The sequence below is a fragment of the Poromitra crassiceps genome (assembly GCF_964638095.1).
Source record: "Poromitra crassiceps genome assembly, chromosome: 21".
NCBI classification, from domain to species: Eukaryota; Metazoa; Chordata; class Actinopteri; order Beryciformes; family Melamphaidae; genus Poromitra; species Poromitra crassiceps.
Window position 1 is genome coordinate 9008901 of NC_139638.1, and position 27989 is coordinate 9036889.

General features: G+C 44.3%; 1 protein-coding gene and 1 pseudogene across 4 annotated transcripts in view; one reads left to right on the forward strand and one right to left on the reverse strand.

The window, feature by feature from the left end:
• Positions 1–27989, reverse strand: part of sfswap (splicing factor SWAP) — a 169203-nt gene that overhangs the window by 135403 nt on the left and 5811 nt on the right. For all 3 annotated transcript variants that reach the window (XM_083657458.1, XM_083657456.1, XM_083657457.1), the window contains exons 4-9: positions 23102–23178; positions 16252–16477; positions 15077–15177; positions 9894–10092; positions 1209–1500; positions 684–848 (exon numbers count right to left, since the gene is read on the reverse strand). In XM_083657458.1, the coding sequence (XP_083513584.1) occupies positions 684–848; positions 1209–1500; positions 9894–10092; positions 15077–15177; positions 16252–16477; positions 23102–23178 (1060 nt within the window). The remainder of the gene's footprint in view (positions 1–683; positions 849–1208; positions 1501–9893; positions 10093–15076; positions 15178–16251; positions 16478–23101; positions 23179–27989) is intronic.
• Positions 25736–27548, forward strand: LOC310795654 (dolichyl-diphosphooligosaccharide--protein glycosyltransferase subunit TUSC3 pseudogene; annotated as a pseudogene). The gene is made up of 2 exons: positions 25736–26371; positions 27185–27548. The product of its transcript is annotated as a dolichyl-diphosphooligosaccharide--protein glycosyltransferase subunit TUSC3 pseudogene (transcript).

The window sequence follows — 27989 nt, forward strand, 5'->3', positions numbered from 1 at the left end:
ATAGGTGTTGTACTGGTTCCAGGTCTGCAGAAAGTCAAACCTGCAGTGAGCAGACATGCAGCAGCACAACATATGAGATGAGAGGTTAAACTCGTAATAGGTGTTGTACTGGTTCCAGGTCTGCAGAAAGTCAAACCTGCAGTGAGCAGACATGCAGCAGCACAACATATGAGATGAGAGGAGGCGGACACCCGTAAAAGATGATGCAGAGGATGACGAAGAGGCTCGACACTATATGAAAAGAAACAGAGTCAAAGTGGAACGTCACTTCCTGCTTCAGCACTGTACCAGAGATTTTCATCCGCCATTTATTTTCCCATAGACATTTCGGAAAGTGCTTATAAAAATAGTTTTACTTGTTCAAACCAAACGGTTCAGATATATTTAGAAACAGGAGAGACCACATAACATTTCACACACACAAAAAGGCGGATTTAAAGAAAATATTTTTTCTGTGTTGTTTTTTAAAGTTTTGGTCGGAGTGAAATGTTCTATGGTCTCTCCCGATTCTAAATATATCTGAACCATTTGGTTTGACCAAGTAAACCTATTTTTATAAGCATTTTATGAAATGTGTATGGGAAAATAAATGGCAGATGAAAATCTCTGGTACAGTGCTGAAGCAGGAAGTAGGCGGTCACTTTGCCTCTCTATAGCTACTGCTTTCTGGTGCCACTACTCACCGTGGGTCATTCTTGGCACGGACACTGCTCTCAAACTTGACACCGTTGCGTGCCACGTACTCGGCCAGCTTGTCGATGACTGGCTGGATGTCAGGGGGTGGAGGGATAATGGCCGCCGGTGCTGGTGCCGGTGCCGGTGTGGGTACTGGAGCCTGGGTCTGTGAACTGTTGGGCGTGTTGTTCATTATTATATGTAATGGATTGAACGACATTTAGATATTGATTATCCACGCCTGACTCCCCTGACTGAGCAAACTCTCATTACTCAACATTATGCCTCTAAGCTTGTTCAAGTGAATACGATGAGTACGCTAACGGAGAATTGCTTTAACTTTTTGATTAATCCAGGGAAAACATCTCGACTAAAAATATCAAGAAGAATTAAAAAATGTACTTTATGGGCAATACAGCACCAAAAAAAAACGGAAATAATACAAGTGAAATTAAACTTCAAAAAGCCAACAGGACAAAGTGTTAAAAAGTCAATCTGATGACACTACAGTGGGTGCCCCCCTTGCTTCCTACCTGGGGTCTGGTGTAATGACAGGAGCAGCAGAGATGGTGACAGGACCAGCAGAGATGGTGACGGGACCAGCAGAGATGGTAACCTGAGCGGGCACTGTGGGCGGTGGTGCCATGGTGACGGTGTCGGGAGGGGGAGGCGTGCTCCCCAGAGGAGGCAGTGCCACAGAGGAAGGGGGAGGAGCCATCACGGCGGGAGTGCTGCTGTAGTAGGCGCTGGCGTCGATCCCCGGAGGAGGCGGAGCTAAGCAGAAGGTGCCGTCCGGAAGCATGTAGTAGCCGTAGTACATGGCTGCTGTAGACAGATGAGGAGGAGATAATGATGTGAACAACACTGGGAGGATCTCTGTGGGCAAAGACACATTCATGCTGCTGTCTTAGCTGTGTTTGTGGAGGAACATAACATTCTGTTCATGTAGGTGGGAGGTATGAATTAACATATAGTTCTGTTCATGTAGGTGGGATGTATGAATTAACATTACACTAGATTAGAACTTGGGAAAAGTTGAATCATACACTAGAGACTGTATATTATATTATGAGTAGGGCTGGGCGATATAGTTAAAAACAGGGGCGGACTGGGATCATAATTCAGGCCGGGCATTAGATACCAAGCAGGCCAGGCCGATATGGGCCGACGCGCGTGAAATTTGTCCGTTTGAAGCCCAATTTGGGCCAAGTCCAATTTTACAATGAGATGCACCCACTTTAACCCTGAAGTGTAATTATTACTTCAGACTAACTAATAAAGTAATAAAACCACTAGTAAACCAGTAGGCGGCGCCTGGCCTGCTGTTCAGTGAGTGGCCTGAATGCAAGCACCCAAAAAAAAAAAAAAAAAAAAAAAAAAAAAAAAAATTGCGATTATCGATTCTGGAATAAAAGATCAATTCAAAAAATCGTGACATTAAAAATCGCGATACTTAGGTGAATCGATTTTTTCCCCCACCCCTAATTTCTAGTTATTTATAATGATTAAATTCCCAGTTCAGTTTACTGTTACATTGCATTGATGTAATTTTGGACAATAAAGCTGTAAAATATCCTCCCTACATTATATATCTCAAGTCATGTCAAGTCATATCTTTGTCAAGTGTTTGATATTTGAGGGATCATTGCAAAAAAAAAATTGTAATATAATGGGTGTATATATATACTGTACTAGAGGTATTTGTCATGTTGTGGTGGCATTGGGCCTTCTGTTTCTGAAAAGAAAATCAGCATCATGTGTATGTGCCATGCTGTCCCCCCAGTGACTGCTGCTGTTCTCTCATTGTGCTTTGCACGGCCATTGCATCATTAATTAATTAGTAGTGGTAAGAACAGAGCAGACGTATCAATATGCTCTCTGCATGCATGTGCCAGAGCTGTGGCTTTGCATCTGTAAGAGAGAGAGACAGAGACAGAGAGAGGGAAGAAATAAGAGAGAGAGAGAGAGAGAGAGAGAGAGAGAGAGAGAGAGAGGGAAGAAATAAAAGAAGAGAGAGAGACAGAGACAGAGAGAGGGAAGACATAAAAGAGAGAGAGACAGAGACAAAGAGAGGGAAGACATAAAAGAAGAAAGACAGAGACAGAGAGGGAAGACATAAAAGAGAGAGAGACAAAGAGAGGGAAGAAATAAGAGAGAGAGAGAGAGAGGGGGAGAGAGAGACAGAGACAGAGAGAGGGAAGACATAAAAGAGAGAGAGAGAGAGAGAGAGAGAGAGAGAGAGAGAGAGAGACAGGGGAGGGCAGGAAGTGGGATGCAAGATAAATGTCAGTGTCAAAGGGGAGACAGCGTGATATTAACACATTAGTCACTGCCTGTCCCCTCAGACTGTAATGACACATCCACACAGGAGGAGTGATCATTTACACACGTGATATTTGTGCCTGGTTCCTCTCCTCTGGGTGCCCGTGTGCAGATTAGGAGTCAGGGACACATGCTAATCTTTTCCATTGTGCAAAGACAGACAGTGGAGATGAAGACGAGGACCAGGACATTAATGGGGAGGGAGAGACAGGAGGAGACAGGGCAGGCGGAGGAAAAAGAACAAGGAGAAAATGGAAACGGGCAATCGTGCCCTAAGCTCTTTAGCTCAATATAGCGCTGAAATTGACTGCAGTGTTCTTGGAGCACGATTACGCAGAGACGCTGTTTGCTGTGAAAGTTGAGTTTACCCTCAACCTCTCTCCCCCTAATCATGGAACAGCAGCACACAGTCTGTGCTTTTAGCCAGGGTACTTACACATCACTGTGCAATGCATCTCCTCAATGCATCCAACACAACTACAGTGGATAAAAAGCTGGTTGTTTTTCTGACACTAACTTAACAGCATCTTTTTACCATTTTCTCCAGCGCTCTAAACGATAACCGATATTAACGGAATAAAAATAATAATAATATATTTATTTATTTATTTTCTCTCTCATTAAAAGGTGCAAACTGCTGTAAAATAAAAGGAGAAAAACAAACGAGCAAATGTTTAGCTATATAGGGCTGTCACTTTTCCCCAAAATAAAGTTCGAACGAACTTCGAATTACCCGCAAAATGTTCGAATATATTCAAAGTTTTATAAATATATATAATATAATATAAAATATTAAAAGAATATATTAAAAACTAGAACGACCGCAACGCGGACTTATGCCTCCGCATTAGTTCATTCTGGAGTCCAAATCGCCATTTGAGGCAAATTGGAAGAGATTCCGTCAAGGCGCTCCTGTGATGTTGCGTTACAGAGCTTGGAAATTGGGTGTGTGAGAGGTCACAGTGAGCTTGAACTTTGACCACCAAAATGTAATCAGTTCATCCTTGAGTCCAAGTCGATGTTTGAGACAAGTTTGATTAAATTCCGTCAAGGCATTCCTGAGATATCGCGTTAACAAGCTTGAAAATGGCGTTCGAGAGCTCACCTTGACCTTTGACCTTTGACCACCAAAATGTAATCAGATCATCCTTGGGCCTAAGTGAATGTTTAAGGCGAATCTGATGAAATTTTGTCAAGTTGTTCCTCAGATATGGCGTTAACAAGCTTGAAAATGGCGTTCGAGAGGTCACAGTGACCTTGACCTTTGACCTTGGACCACCAAAATCTAATCAGATCATCCTTGGGCCTAAGTGAATGTTTAAGGCGAATCTGATGAAATTTTGTCAAGTTGTTCCTCAGATATCGCGTTAACAAGCTTGAAAATGGCGTTCGAGAGGTCACAGTGACCTTGACCTTTGACCTTGGACCACCAAAATCTAATCAGATCATCCTTGGGCCTAAGTGAATGTTTAAGGCGAATCTGATGAAATTTTGTCAAGTTGTTCCTCAGATATCGCGTTAACAAGCTTGAAAATGGCGTTCGAGAGGTCAGTGACCTTGACCTTTGACCTTGGACCACCAAAATCTAATCAGATCATCCTTGGGCCTAAGTGAATGTTTAAGGCGAATCTGATGAAATTTTGTCAAGTTGTTCCTCAGATATCGCGTTAACAAGCTTGAAAATGGCGTTCGAGAGGTCACAGTGACCTTGACCTTTGACCTTGGACCACCAAAATCTAATCAGATCATCCTTGGGCCTAAGTGAATGTTTAAGGCGAATCTGATGAAATTCCATCAAGGCGTTCCTCAGATATCGCGTTAACAAGCTTGAAAATGGCGTTCGAGAGGTCACAGTGACCTTGACCTTTGACCTTGGACCACCAAAATCTAATCAGATCATCCTTGGGCCTAAGTGAATGTTTAAGGCGAATCTGATGAAATTCCATCAAGGCGTTCCTCAGATATCGCGTTAACAAGCTTGAAAATGGCGTTCGAGAGGTCACAGTGACCTTGAACTTTGACCTTGGACCACCAAAATCTAATCAGATCATCCTTGGGCCTAAGTGAATGTTTAAGGCGAATCTGATGAAATTCCATCAAGGCGTTCCTCAGATATGGCGTTAACAAACATCCGTACGGACGGACGGACGGCCGGCCGTACGTACGTACGTACGTACGGACGGACAACCCGGATCCATAATGCCTTCGGCCTGGCTTCGCCGGCGGAGGCATAAAAATCCTCAGCTGTCCTCATGGTCCAGTCAGTCAGCTCCTCTCCGCTGCTGTGTTAGCTTGGACGCTCACAGTCACAACACTGCCTCACAAACTTGGCTGCATCCAACTCGAGACAACTTTTCAGACCCTGGAGACAATCTTTCTCAGAAGAGACTAATGCGACAAATCTGACTTTTTCTGACATGGGATTAACATTACCAGTAGGGGTGGGGGAAAAAATCGATTCACCTAAGTATCGCGATTTTTAATGTCACGATTTTTTGGATCGATCTTTTATTCCAGAATCGATAATCGCAAATTAAAAAAAAAAAAAAAAAAAAAAATTTTTTTTTTTTTTTTTTTTGGGTGCTTGCAGTCAGGCCACTCACTGAACAGCAGGCCAGGCGCCGCCTACTGGTTTACTAGTGGTTTTATTACTTTATTAGTTAGTCTGAAGTAATAATTACACTTCAGGGTTAAAGTGGGTGCATCTCATTGTAAAATTGGACCCAAATCTGGCTTCAAACGGCCCAAATTTCACGCGCGTTGGCCCATATCGGCCTGGCCTGCTTGGTATCTAATGCCCAGCCTGAATTATGATCCCAGTCCGCCCCTGTTTTTAACTATATCGCCCAGCCCTACTCATGATATATAATATACAGTCTCTAGTGTATGATTCAACTTTTCCCATGTTCTAATCTAGTGTAAAAAAGCAAACAAACTGAAAAAATAAAAGAAAAAAATAAACAAAAATCGCAATAAATCGTAATATCGAATCGCAATAATCGTAGAATCGCAATAATCGTGAATCGCAATATATATCGAATCGGCACCAAAGTATCGTGATAGTATCGAATCGGGAGATAAGTGAATCGGCACAGCCCTAATTACCAGCAAGCAGCAGTTGGTTAATTTTGGTTAATAATAAAAAAATATATATATATATTAACACGTTCAGTGCCAGCGACGCCATATGGCGTCATTAGAAATTTACCGTACAGTGCCAGCGACGCCAAATGGCGTCATAACTCCAAATTGTTTTTTTGACGGGGGGGTGTCGATCTAAGCTTAATACGTCGCCTCTAACAATATTGTAGCTATTGGAGGTCGATAACCTATTTTACAAACCCATTAGGTGGCGACAGCACTCTCCTGATCAGAGAAAAAGGAGCCAAACATACAGAAATAGTCACTGGGCAAAATGAGGAAATCGCATCGCATCCGTCCGTATGCATCGACGTGCCTCCATAAACGAGCACAACGCCAGCTGTGCCCCCAGCAGCAGCATCCGCTGTCACAACTGAGCACTTCCATGTACGCTGCAACAGCACATTCACATAATCAGCATTATTATTCCGAACTGGAAGCATGCCAGCCCGTGACAAACACACGCGGAACCAAAAAGCTGAATGTCGCGCACCATTCACTGTGTGTGCGCAGCAAACTCAGCAGAGACTGAGAGCCACCAGACACATAAGACACACCCAGGAGGCGTGTGCAGTTGAGGGGGGGGGGGGGGGGAGCACGGAGAGCAGCAGAGCAGCATACACTTCACCCAGACAGACCCAGACATCAGAAAATTCGCTTCAGAGTCAGAGATGTGCTTGAAATGTTTAATTTCACAAAAGGCTCATTATCTCAGCTCGTAGAAAAAAAGGTATGTTTTTCGTTCAATCATGCTATCTTCTCCGGCTCATAACTAAAGAACGGAAAATGGGATCAATAAACTTTTTTTTGCAGGTGATAGAAGAGAGTCTCATCGTTATTTGTGCGTGTTCAGTGTTTACATAGTAATTATTAAAAAAATTATATGACTGTTTTAAAATGCATTGCGGCCTATGTGGCACAGCAAGCAACCTTTTGCCCAAGGGCCGTGGCACTGAAAGTGTTAATTAATAAAAAAAAAAAAAAAAAAAAATCGAAAATGGCAAATTACATTCGAACATGCCCCTCCTCCCCCACATTCGAAGTTAAATTCGAATTTCGAATAAAAAGTGACAGCCCTAAGCTATAATAGGGAGAGCTTGCATTGAATGTAATGTCCGTTCATCAGCAGCTCTTCAGAACACCTATCCTAGCCATTAGTGTCTGGGCCTGCGGAGGTGATTAAATATACCGACCCAGGTCATCTAGGACCAATTTAGCAACTGCTTCCCTGCTGTGACAGAGGACAGGTCAGAGGACATCACATCTCCCACAACTGTCTCAGCCTGGGAGGAAGAAATTGCAGTAATGGACAAGTAAACACTCACGGGTCAGAAGGGGCCAATGACCGTGGCTTCATTGAAGCAATTGCTTCGTCGGAGGTTGAACACATAAATGGACAAATTTAATCCTGAATAACTTCCGAGTGGGGGTGTATGAGCATCATCGTGAATGGAGGATGTCTTGCATTTGGACACATGAAATACAAGAGTTTTGCTTCATTCACTAAGTGTAAAAATGGTATTTTGGAGAGGAGTTCCCTGAAGGTGAAATGGGTGTTTATCAAAGTTTAGTTTATCAAAAGGACATTATTGAACCAGTTATATCTACACCCTGGAGTTGGGGGGTATTCCCAATATAATCATATACCAGGGGTATGACGTTTGTTCATGGCGTTCATTCATTCAATACGTTCATAATATATATACCGTAATATAAAGTGAAGGAAAAAATATAATTTAGTATCAAACAGAAATGCTCCTTCACCTGTTCTGTTGGGGAGACAGCCGATTTTGGACTATGCTTTATAATCTTCTTGTCTTAGTTCAAATTGGTGGGGGGATGTGTGGCGCCGCTGTCAGTCATGATTGTGATGTCATAAATCAGTGAATTATGTCATCAGTGATGTCATTTGAGCAATTGAGGCGTCATCAGCGATGTCACTCGAGCAGTTGTGATGTCACTCGAGCAACTGTGATGTAGTATGAGCCAATGGCGCACAGTGGCACGATGGTGCCTAGGTAGGTGGTGTCTGTCTGTCAGTCAGTCCAGAGTCTCCACCCTAGGAATCGAGCGCGCGTAGAAATAAGTAGAAATTAGGGCTGTGAATCTTCACTGGCCTCACGATTCGATTACGCTTCATCTGTCAACGATTCGATTCGATTCGACGATGCATCACAATGCATCTGGATACAGCTCAAAGTATTGCAGCTCCAAGTATTACATCCTCAATTTTCTGTATTATTAATGCACAAGTGCACATGGCTACTTTTTCATCAATTAATAGTAATACAAGTAGTCAGATAAATATCAAGTCCCTTTTTTACTTAGAAAGTGCTTTAAAATCTGAATGTTAATAGAAATTTAAACATAAAAGATTCAACGATTCGATTCACGATGCATCGATTATACGATTAATTTTGACAGCCCTAGTAGAAATGCACCAATGAGGTTTTCTAGGGCCAAGTGTGATTATATATATATATATATATTTTTTTACCAAGCGATCAGCCAATCCAATTAAAATGATGCATTGTGCCCTTTCTATCCACAACAGTATATTACGTAAAAGTGTTGAAAATCCCTTTGCAACAAGTCCAGACCATGACCAGTATTAAGAAGTGGGGATCTCCATTTCCTGTTGAATCCTGTGTTGTAGTCAACACTAGTCTCATAAAATAGGCCATTTAAACAGCTATAAATGCAGGGCTTATTTTATTTTTAAACAAAGCAGCTTCTGTGCTCAGTGGGAGACAAACAAGAGCTACTAGCCTCCGTGTCTGAGAGGAAACGAGAAGGACATGTCAAATAAAGTAGGGAACCAAATGAAGCGGATCAGAACTAAGGTGAGTTGAACTGGGCCCCATCAAAGCCAAAGTGCACTCATGGTCAGCAGTGTACTGTGCTGGTGTGCTGGGTGCAGGTGTGTACTCACGGTCAGCAGTGTACTGTGCTGGTGCGCTGGGTGCAGGTGTGTACTCACGGTCAGCAGTGTACTGTGCTGGTGTGCTGGGTGCAGGTAGTGTACTCACGGTCAGCAGTGTACTGTGCTGGTGTGCTGGGTGCAGGTAGTGTACTCACGGTCAGCAGTGTACTGTGCTGGTGTGCTGGGTGCAGGTAGTGTACTCACGGTCAGCAGTGTACTGTGCTGGTGCGCTGGGTGCAGGTGTGTACTCACGGTCAGCAGTGTACTGTGCTGGTGCGCTGGGTGCAGGTGTGTACTCACGGTCAGCAGTGTACTGTGCTGGTGCGCTGGGTGCAGGTGTGTACTCACGGTCAGCAGTGTACTGTGCTGGTGCGCTGGGTGCAGGTGTGTACTCACGGTCAGCAGTGTACTGTGCTGGTGTGCTGGGTGCAGGTAGTGTACTCACGGTCAGCAGTGTACTGTGCTGGTGTGCTGGGTGCAGGTAGTGTACTCACGGTCAGCAGTGTACTGTGCTGGTGCGCTGGGTGCAGGTGTGTACTCACGGTCAGCAGTGTACTGTGCTGGTGTGCTGGGTGCAGGTAGTGTACTCACGGTCAGCAGTGTACTGTGCTGGTGCGCTGGGTGCAGGTGTGTACTCACGGTCAGCAGTGTACTGTGCTGGTGCGCTGGGTGCAGGTGTGTACTCACGGTCAGCAGTGTACTGTGCTGGTGTGCTGGGTGCAGGTAGTGTACTCACGGTCAGCAGTGTACTGTGCTGGTGCGCTGGGTGCAGGTGTGTACTCACGGTCAGCAGTGTACTGTGCTGGTGCGCTGGGTGCAGGTGTGTACTCACGGTCAGCAGTGTACTGTGCTGGTGCGCTGGGTGCAGGTGGGTCAGCAGTGTACTGTGCTGGTGCGCTGGGTGCAGGTGGGTCAGGCACCACTTCCTCTGGTTTGGGTGCCATGGCAGCAGCCGCAGTACCATTTCTTTCCTCTTTGGCTTTTCGTACAAGTGCTGCCAGCGGATGGTCCGGGTCCATGACTCGGAGAGGCTACAACAAAACAAGGCCAGTTTGGTTTATTACACAACATTCTTATGTGTTCTTCTGAACTCACCAAATACACATACGTTGTCAAAACCATGAAGCTGTACAAAACTCTACAAACTGTCAAAGCCCTATGATGAAGATGCTACTTCTTTGATAATTATGGATACACCGATATGAAAATTGATTGCCAATACAAACTACCAACAGCTTATAAAAACATTGGCTATTACCAATAGGTGGCCGTTTATGCGACCACCAAATGTAATCAGTTCATCTTTGAGTCCAAGTTGACGTTTGAGCCAAATTTGACGAAATTCTGAGAATATCTGAGATATCACGTTAACGAACATCGGACGGACGGATAACCCGAAACCATAATGCCTCTGTCACAGCTATCACCAGCGGAGGAGAAGACAAATGAATATGTGGAAGTAGTAACAGAATATTGTAACAGCATGGAGATGGGAGTAGTAACAGAATATTATTAATGGCATGGAGATGGGGTACTAGAACGTAGTTGTTATAGAATCTAGTAATATGACATAAGTCGTGTTTCCATTACCCTCAGAAATGCGCAAAATCTAAATATCGCAATAGAAAGTGGGTAATGGAAACACGTAAATTTCAAAAAACCTCCCAAATATCGCAAAAAGTTTTTGCGCTCTCATGAGGTGGTTTTTCAGACGTGTCGATATAGCAGTTTATCGCAAAAGTGTAATGGAAACACTTTTTTCGCATTTGCATGTCATGTGACCCATCTTCTCCTTTGGAAAAGGAGCGGAAAATGAAAGGAAATGAGGGAGAAAGGGTTCGATAAGCCGTGGCAAAACCTCCGCAGCAAGTGAAAAACTTTGAAGCAACGCTACCTAGCAGAAAGACGAGTGTTGTGCAAAAGCGGAGCTGGGGAAAATAGATCATGTTTAATGACAGAAATCGGTCCATGGTGACAGGCTGCCTGTCTGAGTGCGCGCAGTAGGCTACCTTTTTTCCTCTGCCTGTCGCGCTCACTGCATTCACTGCAGCCAGCAACATGTTGATACTCATTTTCTTTTGAATTGATAATCAGGCTCGTTTATATGCGTTGTAACTTCATGTGGTGATTTGCATTGACCATTGGTTGGTTTTGAGCATGCAGGGGACGGGATTTGGGGCAGATCCCCATGCGTAATCACTGTGGCAGCTGCTGCAACGGGGAATTGCGTTCAGGTGTGTGCGCCGTCAGTCCAAACTCAACTTCAATGGAAACGCCTACAAGTCGCAATTGGACATTGTCGAAGTTGTAGAAATATCGCAATTATTTTGCGAAAAACTGTAATGGAAACACAGCTATAGAAACAATAATAGTGTAGTAGAAACAGGATGGGAATATCACTTGTTCCATTTCACAGGGCAGGCAGTGGTAGGCGAGGGTTAGACATGCCGGCGGCAGCTTGTCACCAGTTAAAAATAACTTTATTTATTTATATAGCACATTTCAATCCCCAGAACACATTTTAATAGATCTGGATGGAGAAAGTGAATAAGCGACACCCGCCCTTCTCTCAACATCTCCCGTCAAGGTGTCCTTGAACAAAGCACTTAATACCCAAACTCCTCCAGCTGAACTCTCTGACCCACTACGAAGAGGTTTATAATGAGTAGGATATACGCTCGTGCTCTGCAGATGGAGCAGCCCTGTTTAAAGTCATAACTGTGTGGAGGAGGTAAAGTTCCACTGAGAGCAGCCCTGTTTAAAGTCATAACTGTGTGGAAGAGGTAAAGTTCCACTGAGAGCTGCCCTGTTTAAAGTCAGAACTGTGTGGAAGAGGTAAAGTTCCACTGAGAGCTGCCCTGTTTAAAGTCAGAACTGTGTGGAGGAGGTAAAGTTCCACTGAGAGCAGCCCTGTTTAAAGTCATAACTGTGTGGAAGAGGTAAAGTTCCACTGAGAGCTGCCCTGTTTAAAGTCATAACTGTGTGGAAGAGGTAAAGTTCCACTGAGAGCTGCCCTGTTTAAAGTCAGAAGTGTGTGGAGGAGGTAAAGTTCCACTGAGAGCAGCCCTGTTTAAAGTTATAACTGTGTGGAGGAGGTAAAGTTCCACTGAGAGCTGCCCTGTTTAAAGTCAGAACTGTGTGGAAGAGGTAAAGTTCCACTGAGAGCTGCCCTGTTTAAAGTCAGAACTGTGTGGAGGAGGTAAAGTTCCACTGAGAGCTGCCCTGTTTAAAGTCAGAACTGTGTGGAGGAGGTAAAGTTCCACCGAGAGCTGCCCTGTTTAAAGTCATAACTGTGTGGAAGAGGTAAAGTTCCACTGAGAGCTGCCCTGTTTAAAGTCAGAACTGTGTGGAGGAGGTAAAGTTCCACTGAGAGCTGCCCTGTTTAAAGTCAGAACTGTGTGGAGGAGGTAAAGTTCCACTGAGAGCTGCCCTGTTTAAAGTCATAACTGTGTGGAAGAGGTAAAGTTCCACTGAGAGCTGCCCTGTTTAAAGTCATAACTGTGTGGAAGAGGTAAAGTTCCACTGAGAGCGGCCCTGTTTAAAGTCATAACTGTGTGGAAGAGGTAAAGTTCCAGTGAGAGCTGCCCTGTTTAAAGTCATAACTGTGTGGAGGAGGCAAAGTTCCACTGAGAGCTGCCCTGTTTAAAGTCAGAACTGTGTGGAGGAGGTAAAGTTCCACTGAGAGCTGCCCTGTTTAAAGTCATAACTGTGTGGAAGAGGTAAAGTTCCACTGAGAGCTGCCCTGTTTAAAGTCATAACTGTGTGGAAGAGGTAAAGTTCCACTGAGAGCGGCCCTGTTTAAAGTCATAACTGTGTGGAGGTGGTAAAGTTCCAGTGAGAGCAGCCCTGTTTAAAGTCATAACTGTGTGGAAGAGGTAAAGTTCCACTGAGAGCGGCCCTGTTTAAAGTCATAACTGTGTGGAAGAGGTAAAGTTCCAGTGAGAGCTGCCCTGTTTAAAGTCATAACTGTGTGGAGGAGGCAAAGTTCCACTGAGAGCTGCCCTGTTTAAAGTCAGAACTGTGTGGAGGAGGTAAAGTTCCACTGAGAGCTGCCCTGTTTAAAGTCATAACTGTGTGGAAGAGGTAAAGTTCCACTGAGAGCTGCCCTGTTTAAAGTCATAACTGTGTGGAAGAGGTAAAGTTCCACTGAGAGCGGCCCTGTTTAAAGTCATAACTGTGTGGAGGTGGTAAAGTTCCAGTGAGAGCAGCCCTGTTTAAAGTCATAACTGTGTGGAAGAGGTAAAGTTCCACTGAGAGCGGCCCTGTTTAAAGTCATAACTGTGTGGAGGAGGTAAAGTTCCACTGAGAGCTGCCCTGTTTAAAGTCATAACTGTGTGGAAGAGGTAAAGTTCCACTGAGAGCGGCCCTGTTTAAAGTCAGAACTGTGTGGAAGAGGTAAAGTTCCACTGAGAGCTGCCCTGTTTAAAGTCAGAACTGTGTGGAAGAGGTAAAGTTCCACTGAGAGCTGCCCTGTTTAAAGTCATAACTGTGTGGAAGAGGTAAAGTTCCACTGAGAGCTGCCCTGTTTAACACATTCACTGCCAACAACGTGTAAACACGTTTTCAGAATCCAGCTGTTGACTGCCAACAACGTGTAAACACGTTTTTGGCATCGATTTTTTTTTTTTGACGGTGGGATGTGCATCGAACCCTTTTACATCTCTTATATAGGTATTGGACGTGTACAACGTGTACAACCCATTCCACCGACCCACTAAGTGGTGACAGTGCTTTCCTGACTAGAGGAAGGCAAGCAAAAAGCAGTGTGACTGAAGCCATTCTCATGAAGGTGGATTGGCGAAGGCGCTTTCATTTCGCGCTGATTGCTGGCGGTGCGGGATTGCAGATTTGCATAGTGGATTGCGGGTGGGACACACTTTGAAACACGCAGCATAAATATGACCAGAATCGCAAAAGCTTCATCAAAGCCCTCAACCAAAACTCCAAGAAGCGAGCGAGTCTAACCAGACTTCCTCAAAGAGCGGCCGCACAGACAGGCTCACACCCGCACAGCAGCAGCAAAGCAAACTGGTGACAAGCGGGGACTGCCCCCTAGTCCGACACCAAATTGGAAACAAATCCCATTCTAAAAGGCTTTTAGAATGGGATTTTCAACCCATTCTTTTTTGTTTCTTTTTCGCTATAATTTAGAGTAATTTAATTTCTATTCAGAAATTTATTTGAGAGGTCGAGAGTATGAGAAAGTGCATTTGCAAAGGTAGGAAAGTGCTTGTGACATGGCGCTGCAGCCAAAAAGAACGCCCACAGGAGGGAGGAGTTGAGCAGAGGGAAGTTTACTGCTGTTATGGAGGAAATTACTGTTCAAAACTATTGTTTAGGTCTTACTGATGCCAAAAATGAATGGTTAAAGTGACAGTTCTATCGAATTTCACAAAAAGCCGTTTATCTCTGAATATTTTTTCTGACGCTAAAACCATGCTGTATTCAACTGCTAATGCTTACATAACTACTAACTCTACAAACTAACTCTTTTAGACAGAGAAAGTACACATTCTATTAGTACTTTTGAGATATTGTATGTTCACAAACTCCAAGCAGAAAATAATCCTCGGCTCTTGTAAAATGAGCCACAATCCTCAAAAAACGGCTTGGCAGAAGCTACCTACAGCAAGAAAAAAACGGCTGGCAGTCAATGTGTTAAAGTCAGAACTGTGTGGAGGAGGTAAAGTTCCACTGAGAGCAGCCCTGTTTAAAGTCAGAACTGTGTGGAGGAGGTAAAGTTCCACTGAGAGCTGCCCTGTTTAAAGTCATAACTGTGTGGAGGAGGTAAAGTTCCACTGAGAGCTGCCCTGTTTAAAGTCAGAACTGTGTGGAAGAGGTAAAGTTCCACTGAGAGCTGCCCTGTTTAAAGTCATAACTGTGTGGAGGAGGTAAAGTTCCACTGAGAGCTGCCCTGTTTAAAGTCAGAACTGTGTGGAAGAGGTAAAGTTCCACTGAGAGCTGCCCTGTTTAAAGTCATAACTGTGTGGAGGAGGTAAAGTTCCACTACATTACCTTCATCAGCTCCTCCAGGCGAGAGCTCTTTTTAGGGGCAAACAGGCTGGGATGCAGGTAGCTGCCATCCCCATCCTCATCTGAATCATCAGAATTAGAATCTATGAAGAGATCGCAAACAAGGAAGCAAAGAAGAAATGAACAAATAGACCAAATTGCAGTGGACGTCACTGGGTTACGTCACTGGGTTACGTCACTGCAGTTGCGTGGTGGCAGAAAATCAAGAGGAAACAAGTAGCAAAGAATTTACATTAATAAGAACAGAAGGCTAATAGCTTGTTCCATTGCAACATCAACGCACAGTAATTCCGCCATTTTGGCCTTACCGAGAACGACGTGCCGACCAATTCAATATTCTTGCTGCGAAATCGGCCTCTTAATGACAACACTGGAATAAATATGATCGACTATAGAGGCTATAAAGAATAGACTATAGAGAAATAAATTGATTCGTTTATTTAGGAAACAATTATTTTATAACATCCTTTTTTTAATAGTGGCCGGTAAATATTCGATAGGGCCGGAATTTTGGAACGTTACCGGCTGCACTGGCCGTCTGGGAAAATGTCTAGCGGAATCCTTGGCCTGTAAGGCAGCGTGTACCTAAGTCGACGTTGACTCTTGCCTTCAATACTCTCTGGAAGTAGCAGACAAACTGGAGAGATTCCCGGGATAAAGGAAAAACATGTCTTGTGCCGCCGTCTAGACACTGGGCTTTCCCACTGGCTATATGAAGATGTCCAGCACTGCAACTATGGTTATTTCTTTGGATCCTAGACCATCCACGACAGTGAGTACGGGTCAGGAAACCTCACCCATTTTTAAGAGTTTGCTTATTTGTGTAAGATATCCTGCCTTTTTCTGGCAAAGCTTTAAAATACGTGGAGAAGGATCCAGATCATCCATATTTCTATGACAGCTGAACCGCTAGCTGTCACTTCCTGCCACCAGTTCGGCTCCGCCCATGAAAATACATAATGGCTGTTTGCAAACACACAAGGGGTCTCTATACACGTATGAACAAATGTTTACAATTAATAATGCAACGTGTAAATAAATGATATTCCTCTGTTCTGTATGACTGCTCCTGGATTATAGATGTGGAATGTATGCATTAGTTACATCATATGAAAGGTCCAGTGTCATGGATGGACTCGGTGCTGTGTAGAACTCACCCTGTGACTGCTCTTGCGTGCTAGAAGAGGGCGGGTGGTACCGGCCTTCCTTCATGGAGCGCAGGATGAGCTTGTAGTAAGGGTTCAGGTAATGGTCGAAGCAAAGGAAGTCAAACTGGGAGTTTCCAGACTGCTTAGCTTTCAGTACGATCTCAAACTGAGCCCCCTGCTGGCTAACAAAGTTGGCTGTCCTCTCAATGATGGCGTGGGTCTTGGTGGTTGCCGGCTGGAAAAAGAGACAAAGGATGAGAGCAAAGACGTTTTAAGCGGAGCGGATATCAAATTACTCATTACGTTGTCCGTGAGACACATTTCATTATTAGTTTCTTCACTTCTAAAAAACAAAAAAAAACAGAAGTGCTTTGTTTATGAAAAAGTATTCATTTGGGGAAATTTTCCCATGTAGAAAACTAGCACACACACACACACACACACACACACAAATAGTAGAGTAAAGGCAAATGTATGGTTACTGCGGGGTGTCCGGTGTGTGCAGTATTCGCCCGCAAGGCCGTTCTCTCCATAGAGGCATTGTGTTTATGGTAAATGCCATAACACCGCGGTGTCCGCGGGGAGCAGAGAATCAGCTGTTAGTTTGTCAGTTTGCATGAGGAGAATACTTCCCTACTAACCAAAAAACATAGTAACTAGGGGTGGGGTGGAAATCGATACAGCATCGTATCACGATATTTTGAGGGCAGTATATCGCAGTGGTCCTCAACCCGGGGGTCGCGCGATGATTGTCAAAAGAAAAAATATGAAATTATTTGTCTCCCATGATGATTAAATCTCCCATACCAATGGTTTAATATATTACAAAGCTACATAAACTATAAAAAATATTTCCGTGAGTGAGTGAAATCAGTGTGTGAACGCGTGTGCACTGTTGTCGGGTTGGTTAGCAGCAGGAGGGGGGGTCACGATCCCCAGCCTAAAGATGTTTGGGGGTCACACCACTGATCTATCGAATGCCAAGTATCGTGAAATTAAAATTGTATTATAAAAAATATCAAGTGCATCATGCAACATTTAGGACAGGTTTTTATCACAGTGTTGGTCAGTCTGTCTACTTGACAATCCCATTTTGCTGCAATAAAAATGATTGAAGTGAGATGAACAGACTGGAAACTTTATCTCATTAGATAAAACAAATGTTGATTTTGGGGACATCATTTACAGTTGTAAATTGTTTGAAAAAGGTCGGTGAACGAAACGTCACAAAATAAATTCTTACTTGCAAGTTTGGACAGTGTGCGGGACTCCCTTTTCATATTTTAGACATAATTTACAGTAAAAAATAATAATAAAAAAATCACAGTATATCGCAATATCGCAATACTCAATACATCGCAATACTAGTACAACGCAATACTATCGTATCGTGACTTAAAGTCCCTGGAAACCAGAAATATTTCTTTATTATTTAGCATTTTGAGTTCATCACATAACAGGACCCTATGTTAATAAGCCACCAGCCAAATTTGAACGATGATGAACGTCACAAAGTATATAAATTTAGGTTTGACAGTCGTGGCAAAACTCATGAGAATCAATTATTTTTTAGAGTGTATTTTCTCCCGCGGACTGTGTGGACGTGTCCCTTCTGCAGCAGGTTTTCCGAGAGAGAGAGAGCGCGAGACAGAGGGGGGGAGGGAAACGGAGAAAGAGATCGAGTGCTGTGTGTCGAACACAGCACTCGTGCACGAGTGTGTGTGTGTGTGTGTGTGTGTGTGTGTTCGTTGCTCGGAGAGGGAGAGAGAGAGACTTGCTGCGACTGCACATCGCTACTGTGTCTGTTTGTGTGTGTGTGTGTGTGTGAGAGAGTAACCTCGCGATTCTACACAGTACTTCATCATTGAAGAGAGCAGTGCGCGAGGTGCTAAAACGCAGGAGCTTATGACGTCATAAGCTCTATATAACCTTTGTACACGCGCGCAATCCGCACCCACCCTCCTTTTGTCCGTTCTTTGCCCCCAGTGACAGCGCTCCCTCGCTGTCCGTCTCCCTCCCACTCTGTGTGCCGTCGTGCCTCTCTCTCTCTCTCTCTCTCTCTCTCTCTGTGCTCTCTCTCTCACTAGTCGAGAGAGAGAGAGAGAGAGAGAGAGAGAGAGAGAGAGAGAGAGAGAGAGAGAGGCACGACGGCACACAGAGTGGGAGGGAGACGGACAGCGAGGGAGCGCTGTCACTGGGGGCAAAGAACGGACAAAAGGAGGGTGGGTGCGGATTGCGCGCGTGTACAAAGGTTATATAGAGCTTATGACGTCATAAGCTCCTGCGTTTTAGCACCTCGCGCACTGCTCTCTTCAATGATGAAGTACTGTGTAGAATCTTGTAGAAAAGTGTCGATTTTAAGGCTTTGGGTTGAAAGTAATGTATAATAATTTCGGAGGCACAAAATTACTAACATAAGACCCTAAATAACATAGTTAGAACGTTTTTGTGGATTTTGGTTTCCAGGGACTTTAAGTATCGTGATAATATTGTATCGTGAGGCATCTGGTGATTCCCACCCCTGATAGCAACCATTGGTCAATCAGCCTCGGAACTGATCGCAGCGTTTGCGGAGATGCAGAGTTTCATTTTGTGACAGGAGCACGGAGGTCGGAGCGGACCCTCCGCACTCAGCGCACAGACCCTCTGTGGAGCTCTGCACAGACCCTCTGGGGAGCTCTGCACACAGACCCTCTGTGGAGCTCTGCACACAGACCCTCTGTGGAGCTCTGAACAGACCCTCTGTGGAGCTCTGCACACAGACCCTCTGGGGAGCTCTGCACAGACCCTCTGTGGAGCTCTGCACACAGACCCTCCGCAACGCCAACACCGTACACTGCCGCAGCTACCATAAATTAACTTGAAGCCTGAGTGCTGCACAGAACACTCTGCCACAAAGCAGTTTACAAACAAGGACACACGGCATTTGTTTCTGACGCGGTCTAATGCCAAGCACTCTCATGTTCAATGCACTGGCGATCACTCAGAAAATACACAGATGGAAATCAGCGGAACAAGAAATAGTCCATTATTCATTCATTATTGTTTTCCCTGTGTGCTTTCAATGATGAATCATCATTGTCATTACCTAGAGTACAGGGAAAAACCCCGCAATCTCCAAAACAGCATACATTTCTCATCAAGATGAATACCATGAATAATAGATAATAACCTTTCTAGAGGCTGCTGCTGCTGAACTGGGGGTGTCCAACACTAACAGACTATTATAGTCTTCTAAACCACCAAGGACTTCCTGGATGCATCATGCAAGCGATAAAGAATCTAGCCATTAGGAAAAGAAGGATGTGCTGCTTGCTTATGGAATTATGATATAGCGTACAAAAACAGAACAACCCCCCCCCCACAAACACCTACAGCTGGACAAAAACTTTGTTGCACCAAAGAGCAAAGCATTACTTAACTAATGGGCAATATTCATAAAGCATGTCGTGAGTAAAAGGCTTTACAGCAGCTGAGGTAAAAACAACAATAAGTCTGTGCAATAAACAACCAAATCAGCGGGGATGTTTACATCTACTTCCGGTTACCCCTGGGGTCCACACATCATAATGGCGGTGAACGGCACAAACCGACGTGTTGAAGACAAAAACAGACAAAGAAGATAAAAACGGTTTGTTCGTGTTGTGTTGTTGGGTGTCCAGTGACCATAAAGTGAAAAATCGAATATACTATTTATTATTATAAATACTAAATTAAATTAATTAATTAAATACTAAATTAAATTAATTAATTAAATACTAAATTAAATTAACGTGGCATCAGTAGCTCTGTCTGTAACGTTAGCTCTGTAGCTATGTTAACGAGTCTGCAAAAAAACAGCGAGTTTGACAGTTGTAAACAAACGTTATTAGCTAGCTAACACTACATAAAACAAACACAGAAGAAAGGCTAGCTACGTCGGACAAGCATGTTTACCAACCGTTTGAACATTTAAATTGAAAGTAGTCGGCCGAAAACAACGAGAGAGTTTGACAGCATTTATTTGACAACACGCAAATTTAAACCTGCCGCCTTCCCGAAGTGGTACGCGGAAGTAAATTTGTTTGCATGGTGACGTCACGGTGATTTGGTCTATTGGTATTCAATATTAATAATCACAAGGCATTATTATCCTCTCTGGCAAAAAAAAAAGAAAAAGGTAATTGATTACTTCACCTTTAATCCCAATATATAAAAATATATGTACCTCGTGGGAATTACACTTGCATCTCACGATTCAGAGTCTGCAATCTAATTCCCTGTGATATACTTTCACATGACCCACATAAGCAAAAGTGGTGAACAACAGCGATCGACCCACAATGAGATCCATAGTTAGAATGCACCGTATAATTATCTCCTTGTCCTAGTTTTTAGAGCTATTATTTGATCAAGAAAAACTTACCAAATTGCACTTGCATAAATATGAGACCGAAACTTGAACCCTTTTGACACCCAAATTAAAATAACCCTCTCCAAACACTACTGTTTATTAAAATTGTAGCACCATTTCAATTAAGCCTTGCCATTTATAAAGACTTAATTTTTGTATATATATATTGTTTTATTATCTGTAGAGTACTTAGTATGATTTTGAAAAATGCTAAACAAGATTTATTATTTTTATGATTATTTTTATTATTATTAACACAAAAGATGCACAGACAAGACAAATGGTAAGCTAAGTCCATTTCAGCTTGTCTTCATCCTCAGCTTGTGTCCATGCAGCGGTCCCGAGCGACAGCAGTTTAATGGAAGTCTGGTGTTGCTTCGCAGACGAGGATTTAGAGTTTGAGACATCGCCCACTGAGGCAGTCATGCATCGGGCCAATCAATAGGAATTACAAGGAATCAGCAGTAAGGCCTGACCCCTTGGTCTACTGTATGTAGAAAAGCCTTAGGGGAAGAACTGTTTTTCACATTTCAAAAGGCCAAACATCCACTACAGCATACACACCGATGATCGTAGAGGTACCTTTTGTGGATGTGGATAATATGGATATGTATTTCAAATCAAAGCCATGCTGAGAAAATGTGCAACGTGTAACTCGTGTTTTAATTCATGTATATTATAACCAACAAAGATGCACAGAAACAACGGGAAACTAAGAGTGAACATGAAAATATAATACTCATTATATGTGCCAAACAATATCATGTAATGATGAACAAACTTGACTTTGCCCGTCATTTGTTGACACGCTCCATGCTCTCTGCCCCCTAGTGGCAGAAGCAGACAGAAAGCAGCTGATTCTCCATGTGATTTTTGATGGCATCACGCATTAAGCTGGCCATAAAGCAAAGGGCCTAATCTCGATTATTCTCTGCCATGGCTCAACTGAGTTCAATCCTTGCTTTTGCTGCAGCCATTTATCTATGGAGCTTCTCCTCCCTGATGAGAATATGGAACTAGGAATGAATATTTGGAAATGGGGAGAACTTACACTAAATTGGGTACCGGGGTTAAAGTTCACTGATTTCAACCTTTCCCACTGCACTGCTCGCTCGCTAGCGGTTTGGCACTTCTCATTAAAAATGTGTGGAGGGCAGTGTGGCAGTGCGGCTATACAGTGAAATGTGAGCAATAACTGGTGACTTGATTTGACCTAACAAGAAAGCCTTTATGTATCAAACTATTAAATGTTATTCTAGTTATTTTAATGGTCTTAAACAGACATAATCTTGATGTTCGTTAGACTCAATTCTCTTTGGCTCTATCTGGCTATTCTTTCAAAATCCGGAGAGCAAAGACTAATATATTCGTATCATGTAGCTATGTTGTGCTGTATGTGTATGCATGAGGGTATTGTGGCTGTTTCCATAGCCAGTGTAGCATAAGTATGGACAGAAACCATAGAGAGATAAAAGCCTGTATTCCATCTCGTGAATAAGAAGCTGGCTGATGAAAAAGGATGGCAGGGTCAGAGAGGGTATCGCTTCTGGACTGGCCTGGTCCTGAGGGAAGCCGCCGCAGTTGCAATTAAGAGCGCTAACGATAGCATTTAAAGAACGCCGTTTTTATTCCAACGGCAAAGAAATTGAACAATATATTAACTCCTAACTGTTGAAATTCTATTTATACATGAGTAGAAAACACCAAAGAGCCGACAAATAACAGAAAAAGAAATACCAAGGCCAAACTTGTAAAGGGGCGTTCACACCGAGATATTTATTTTTCGCTCTGTCGCTCAAGTCAACCCTTTGGAATCGCTCTGTCGCTCTGTTTAAATCGCTCATCAACAGGCACACGAAATGACGGACATGTGGGGGATATAACATTATGCAATGTCATGCTGTTTGTCCACTACGAGCCACCGTCATTGTTTACAAGCTAAGCCTATCAGCGTGCTCCTAATGCGAGCTGCATACCGGTAGTACAGACTTCACTTCATGTCAGCTGTCAGCCTGTCAATGTGGTTTGTTGCCACACAATAAACCAGCAGTTTGTTCCAAGCCAGTGTGATCCTTGACTCGCTCTCACACGGCAGCCAATCAGCATTGAACAGCGAGCGACTGATGCCAGCGTATTTTCGCTCGAGTTGGAATATTTCATCTTGAGCGACGAGCGTATTTTCTCCCTGTCGCTCTGTCTCTGCCGCTCGGACGCCCAGCGATTATTCTCCCAGGCGAATATACGCTCAATCGCTCATTTGCATTGACTTTGTATGTAAACTTGACGCCAGCAACAAACTTTAATAGGTCGGTGTGAACGCAGCTTAAACGTCCACTCAAACTCAAACAAGAAATTTTCTGAAGAAAAAAAGGTTAAATGTGGTCAATAGTTAAATTTAATTGAACTAACTATTGACCACATTATATGGTGTATATGAGCAGGAAGCAGTAGGCTATCAATACTCACCAGCTCCACGTCGGGGGGAATGGCCAGGCCCGGAGGGGCTATGAACGGTTCCTCGGTATCCTCCGGCTCTGCTTCTTCTGTGCATTTGGAGACAAATTCAGACAAGTTAAAGTGTGGAATTAATGATAAGTCATTTAAAAAATACTCTGGATGAGAGTACAGTGGAAAGGAATCAAATGGATAACAAAACGATTCAATTTGAGCTTTGATCCTTTTCAAGGACTTGGAGACCATTTGTTTACAACAGCACCACATGTCCACCATTACGTTGGAGGTAGTCTCGCTGGCCAGCCTCCTCTCCCTTCCGTCCGAGGAGTCTGGCGCCGCAGGTCTCTATAGTGGGATTGCGATGGGTGGCGCTTAGTGGCAGTGTCCTTGGAAAATAGTTTCCAACAATTCAATTTGCCCTTTTCAGCGTGTAGCAACGAGCTAGCGTGTAGGTTTCTGCTGTTAGCTTGCTAGCTATTTACAGCGACACACAGGGAGGAGGGAGCGGAAGCCCCTCTGATTGACATGGTCGGAGCCAATGACAGAGTTTGTAATAAGCCGGGAGCGGACATCCGGCTGCCACCGAAACAGTCGCTCCAATGAGAGAGCAGCTGTAGAGCAGGGGAGGGTTCATCCCTGTTGCCTGTTTCCGCGGCGTCAGACTCCTCGGACAGAAGGGAGAGGAGGCTGGCCAGCGAGACTACATTGCACGTAATGGTGCAGCTCTTTGTGTTTAGGGACTGGATGACTAAACTACCTGAGGACAGGTGACGTGTGGACGTTCGTCAGCGCCTGGTGGTGAAAAGACAATTCTTCAGGTTTGAGTGACAGGCTGCTCCGCTGTCATGGAGTCCGTCGCTCGCTAAAATCTGCTGGACCAGCGCTTTGAGTAGCAAGCCTGGAGCCGTTTGATGGAGCTTTTGTGACAGGAGATTGTTGCTGTCATCATGACATGTGATGTGGATTGGTTTTGGAAATATGAGGAATACTATAGGAATATTATAGGAATACTATAGGAATATTATAGGATTACTATAGGAATATTATAGGAATACTATAGGAATATTATAGGATTACTATAGGAATATTTTAGGAATACTATAGGAATATTATAGGATTACTATAGGAATAGTTTAGGAATACTGTAGGAATATTACAGTCAATTTTACTGACTATCTCCTACTAGACAGGACAGGATTAGAAGAAGAAATGGGCTTGAGCCAGAGAAATTTCCGGTTGAGTGTGCAAAGCTAAACGACCTGGCATGAGTTTGTGCAAAGTGCAAATTGGGTGTAATAGGCTAGGGGTTCTTGTGGGATGGGTTTTTGTTTAAAAGTGTCAAGTGTATTTAAATCTGTATTTTGTATGATATACAGAAAACGAATCAAAAAACTTTGAACAAAAAAAAAACGTGCAAATTTGCTATATGCCAGGCAGCATGTGTTACTGATGACGTCTCCGATAACGTCACCCGTCATCCGGCTGCCTGGTAAAAACATTGTCAGGCAGGCAGCTGGCTGGCTAATGACGTAAGCTCAGGGTTATGAGTCAGTCAGCCAGCCTTCTGAGTGATGTCACTCGAGCAATTGTGATGTGAGTGAGTGATGTCATCAGTGATGTCATCAGTAAGTGATGCAACTGCCTGGCTATATATTTTGCCATTCAGCCTTTGAATTGCCTGTGTAATGTGCTATACAAATTTTTTTCGATTTGTGGGGCTGTCCTTCCGTCCGTTATGGCACAGACCGTCTATCCTGTGGGCAAACGCCACCGATGATGATGTCATACCCACTAATGATGCCATGGCTCACAATCATTGAGTGATGTGACTGATGATGTCATGTTCCACAAGCGAGTCGCCGTGACATCATAGACACTGTGACATCATCAGTGATGTCATATACCAGGGCTATTCAACTAAATTGTTCAGGGGGCCACATTGTCAGAAACCTAAGGGGCCGGGGGCCGGACCCCGAGCCATTATATGTACGCTTGACACAACCCGCCACCACACGTCAAAGAAAATTTTATGTTTTTTGGACTTTTATCCATATTTAGAAGAATATTTCATTTTAAATTAACATTTGGATTATACTGTTGTGATGTCATTATTCAGTATCTTCTCCTTTTCTCACTCACTTTCATGTAACCAGCTGCTCTCCCTTTAGTCGTTTTACACTACAACAGACAGCAACACAGGCATAAACACTGAACTTATTATTATTATTATTATGGAAAACCAGATTATGATGAAAATCAAACACTGTAATGTAACAAACAAGGAAAAATGAAATAAAAAAGCTTCTCCCGGGCCAGTCATAGATCTTTGTCACCCACCCAAAAAAGAAATTTTATTTTTTTATATGAAACTCTGTTGAATAGGCCTGTCATATACTATGTCATCAGTGATGTCACTTCCTCATACTGAAGGTTATAAGACTCAGCTCTGCCAGCTTGTTCATCCTTTTACTCTCTTAGCTTGCCAGTTCATCTGTTATCTGATCCTGTTTGTCTTGTTTGCAACTCTAGCGGCTAGAGTCAAGCCATAACCCTCAAAGACTACAATACCCAGAAGCGTTGTCGCTGATTGGTCCAATCAGATTCCAATCACAGTCTGAATACATAGCTCGCTGTCAGTTAGAGCATCCTTCCATAATGGCATCGGTTTGCGCTAAATCCCTTGCTAAACTGCCGCTTCTGTGTGTGTTCTTTCTGCTGCTGGTATGCCTGCCACCCGGGGGAGGACATGAGAAGAAGGAGCTGCTGTCAGAGAAGGTAGACCAGATGACGGAGTGGTCGTCATGGCGCTCGGTCATCCAGATGAACGGAGACAAGTTCCGTCGCTTCGTCAAGCAGGCGCCCAGGAACTACTCTGTGATCGTCATGTTCACCGCCCTGCATCCTAAGAGGAAGTGCGCCGTCTGCATGGAGGCTAACGAGGAATACCAGGTGCTGGCCAACTCGTGGCGTTACTCCTCCGCCTTCTCCAACAAGCTCTTCTTCACTGTCCTGGACTATGATGATGGAGCCAACATTTTCAAACAGTTGAATCTGGCCAAAGCTCCGAGCTTCATGCATTTCCCGGCTAACGGAAAGCCGAAGAGGGCCGATAAGTTTGTGCTGCAGAGGAACGGCGTTCCCTCAGAGCAGCTGGCCAAGTGGATCGCAGACCGCACCGATGTTCACATCCATGTTTTAAGTCCTCCCGACTATTCTTGGGTCATTGTTCTGGCTCTGTTTGTGCTTCTGGCTGGAGGTCTGCTATATCTGGGGATCAACAACTTTGAAGTATTTATAATAATAATAATAATAGCTTGGATTTATGTAGCGCCTTTCACGGAACGCAGGGCCCCTTTACAAAAGTACAAAAAGATGAAGGACGGTGTTGAACAGGTGGGTCTTGAGTAGGGTTTTGAAAGTAGCCAGTGATGAGGCGTTGCGGATTTCGTTTGGGAGAGAGTTCCAAAGGGTGGGGGCCGCCACGCTGAAGGCTCTGGCCCAAAAGGTCCGCAGGCGGGAGTGGGGGATGGAGAGGAGACCCGAGTTGGAGGACCTCAGGTTCCGGGACGGGGTGTAGGGTTGCAGGAGGTCAGACAGGTACTGGGGGGCGAGGGCGTGCAGGGATTTGAAGGTGAGGAGTAGGATTTTGTACAAGATGCGGGACTTGACCGGGAGCCAGTGGAGGTGGATGAGGGTGGGAGTGATGTGCTGCCAGGGTTTGGTGCGGGTCAGAAGCCTGGCGGCTGAGTTTTGTACATAGTGGAGCCTGTCCAGGGTTTTGTTGGGAACCCCGAACAGGACTCCGTTACAGTAGTCCAGGCGGGAGGTGATGAAGGCGTGTATGAGGGTTTCAGCAACGGAATCAGAGAGTGATGGCCGGAGTCGGGAGATGTTTCTGAGGTGGTAGAAGGCAGATTTGGTGATGGTTTTGATATGGGAGTGGAAGGAGAGAGTGGAGTCGAGGATGACGCCCAGGTTGCGGACTTCAGTGGATGGTGAGATGGAGCAGCCGTCTACGTCGAGGAGGAGATCTCCAACCTTCCTGAGCAGTGCCGCCGGTGCCACAACCATGAGCTCGGTCTTTTTACTGTTGAGTTTGAATTCATCTCCAACAAGACTGGATGGGCCATCGCTGCGCTGTGCTTGGTCTGGCCGTATGTGGAATCATATCGAAGATCCTCCATTCGCCCGCAAGGACCGGGATGGACAAATGAGTTATATCCTCTATAGCGACTCTCAGGATCAGTTTGTGGCTGAGTCTTACATCATCCTTCTTCTGAATGCAGCAATCACCATTGGGATGGTGCTGCTGAACGAGGCTGCCACCTCCAAGAGAGACGTTGGCAAGAGGAGGATCATCTGCCTGGTGGGCCTGGCCCTGGTGGCGTTCTTCTTCAGCTTCCTGCTAGCCATCTTCAGGTCCAAGTACTACGGATACCCCTACAGATTGCTTATTTAGTGAAAGCAGAGCAGAGGAGGTTAGAGGATGAGGAAGAGGTGAGATGAAGAAGAGTCAAGAAGATACATGAAGAAGAGGAGAGTGGAGTCTAGAGTGCATGCTGTTTGACTGCTAGTGCCTGAAGCACTGTGCTGATCAGCTGGCTCCAGTGTTCACTGACATGTTCAACAGCTCATTGGAGACATGGAGCCACGTATCAGCCTGCTTCAAGACCTCAACTATCATCCCCGTCCCATCAAAGACAACAGACCCGTCGCCCCATGACCTCTGTGTTCTGTCCAGAACCATACTTCCGGGAACTCTTGAGAGTAAAAAACTGGTCCATTGGAGTGAACGGAGATGTTGCAACTCTTTTATTATACGGCTCTGGCTGGGCCTAAATGAGGGCAACAATCTCCTCATCTAATATTTAAAGCTGCAGGTACACAGTTCATTCTTTTT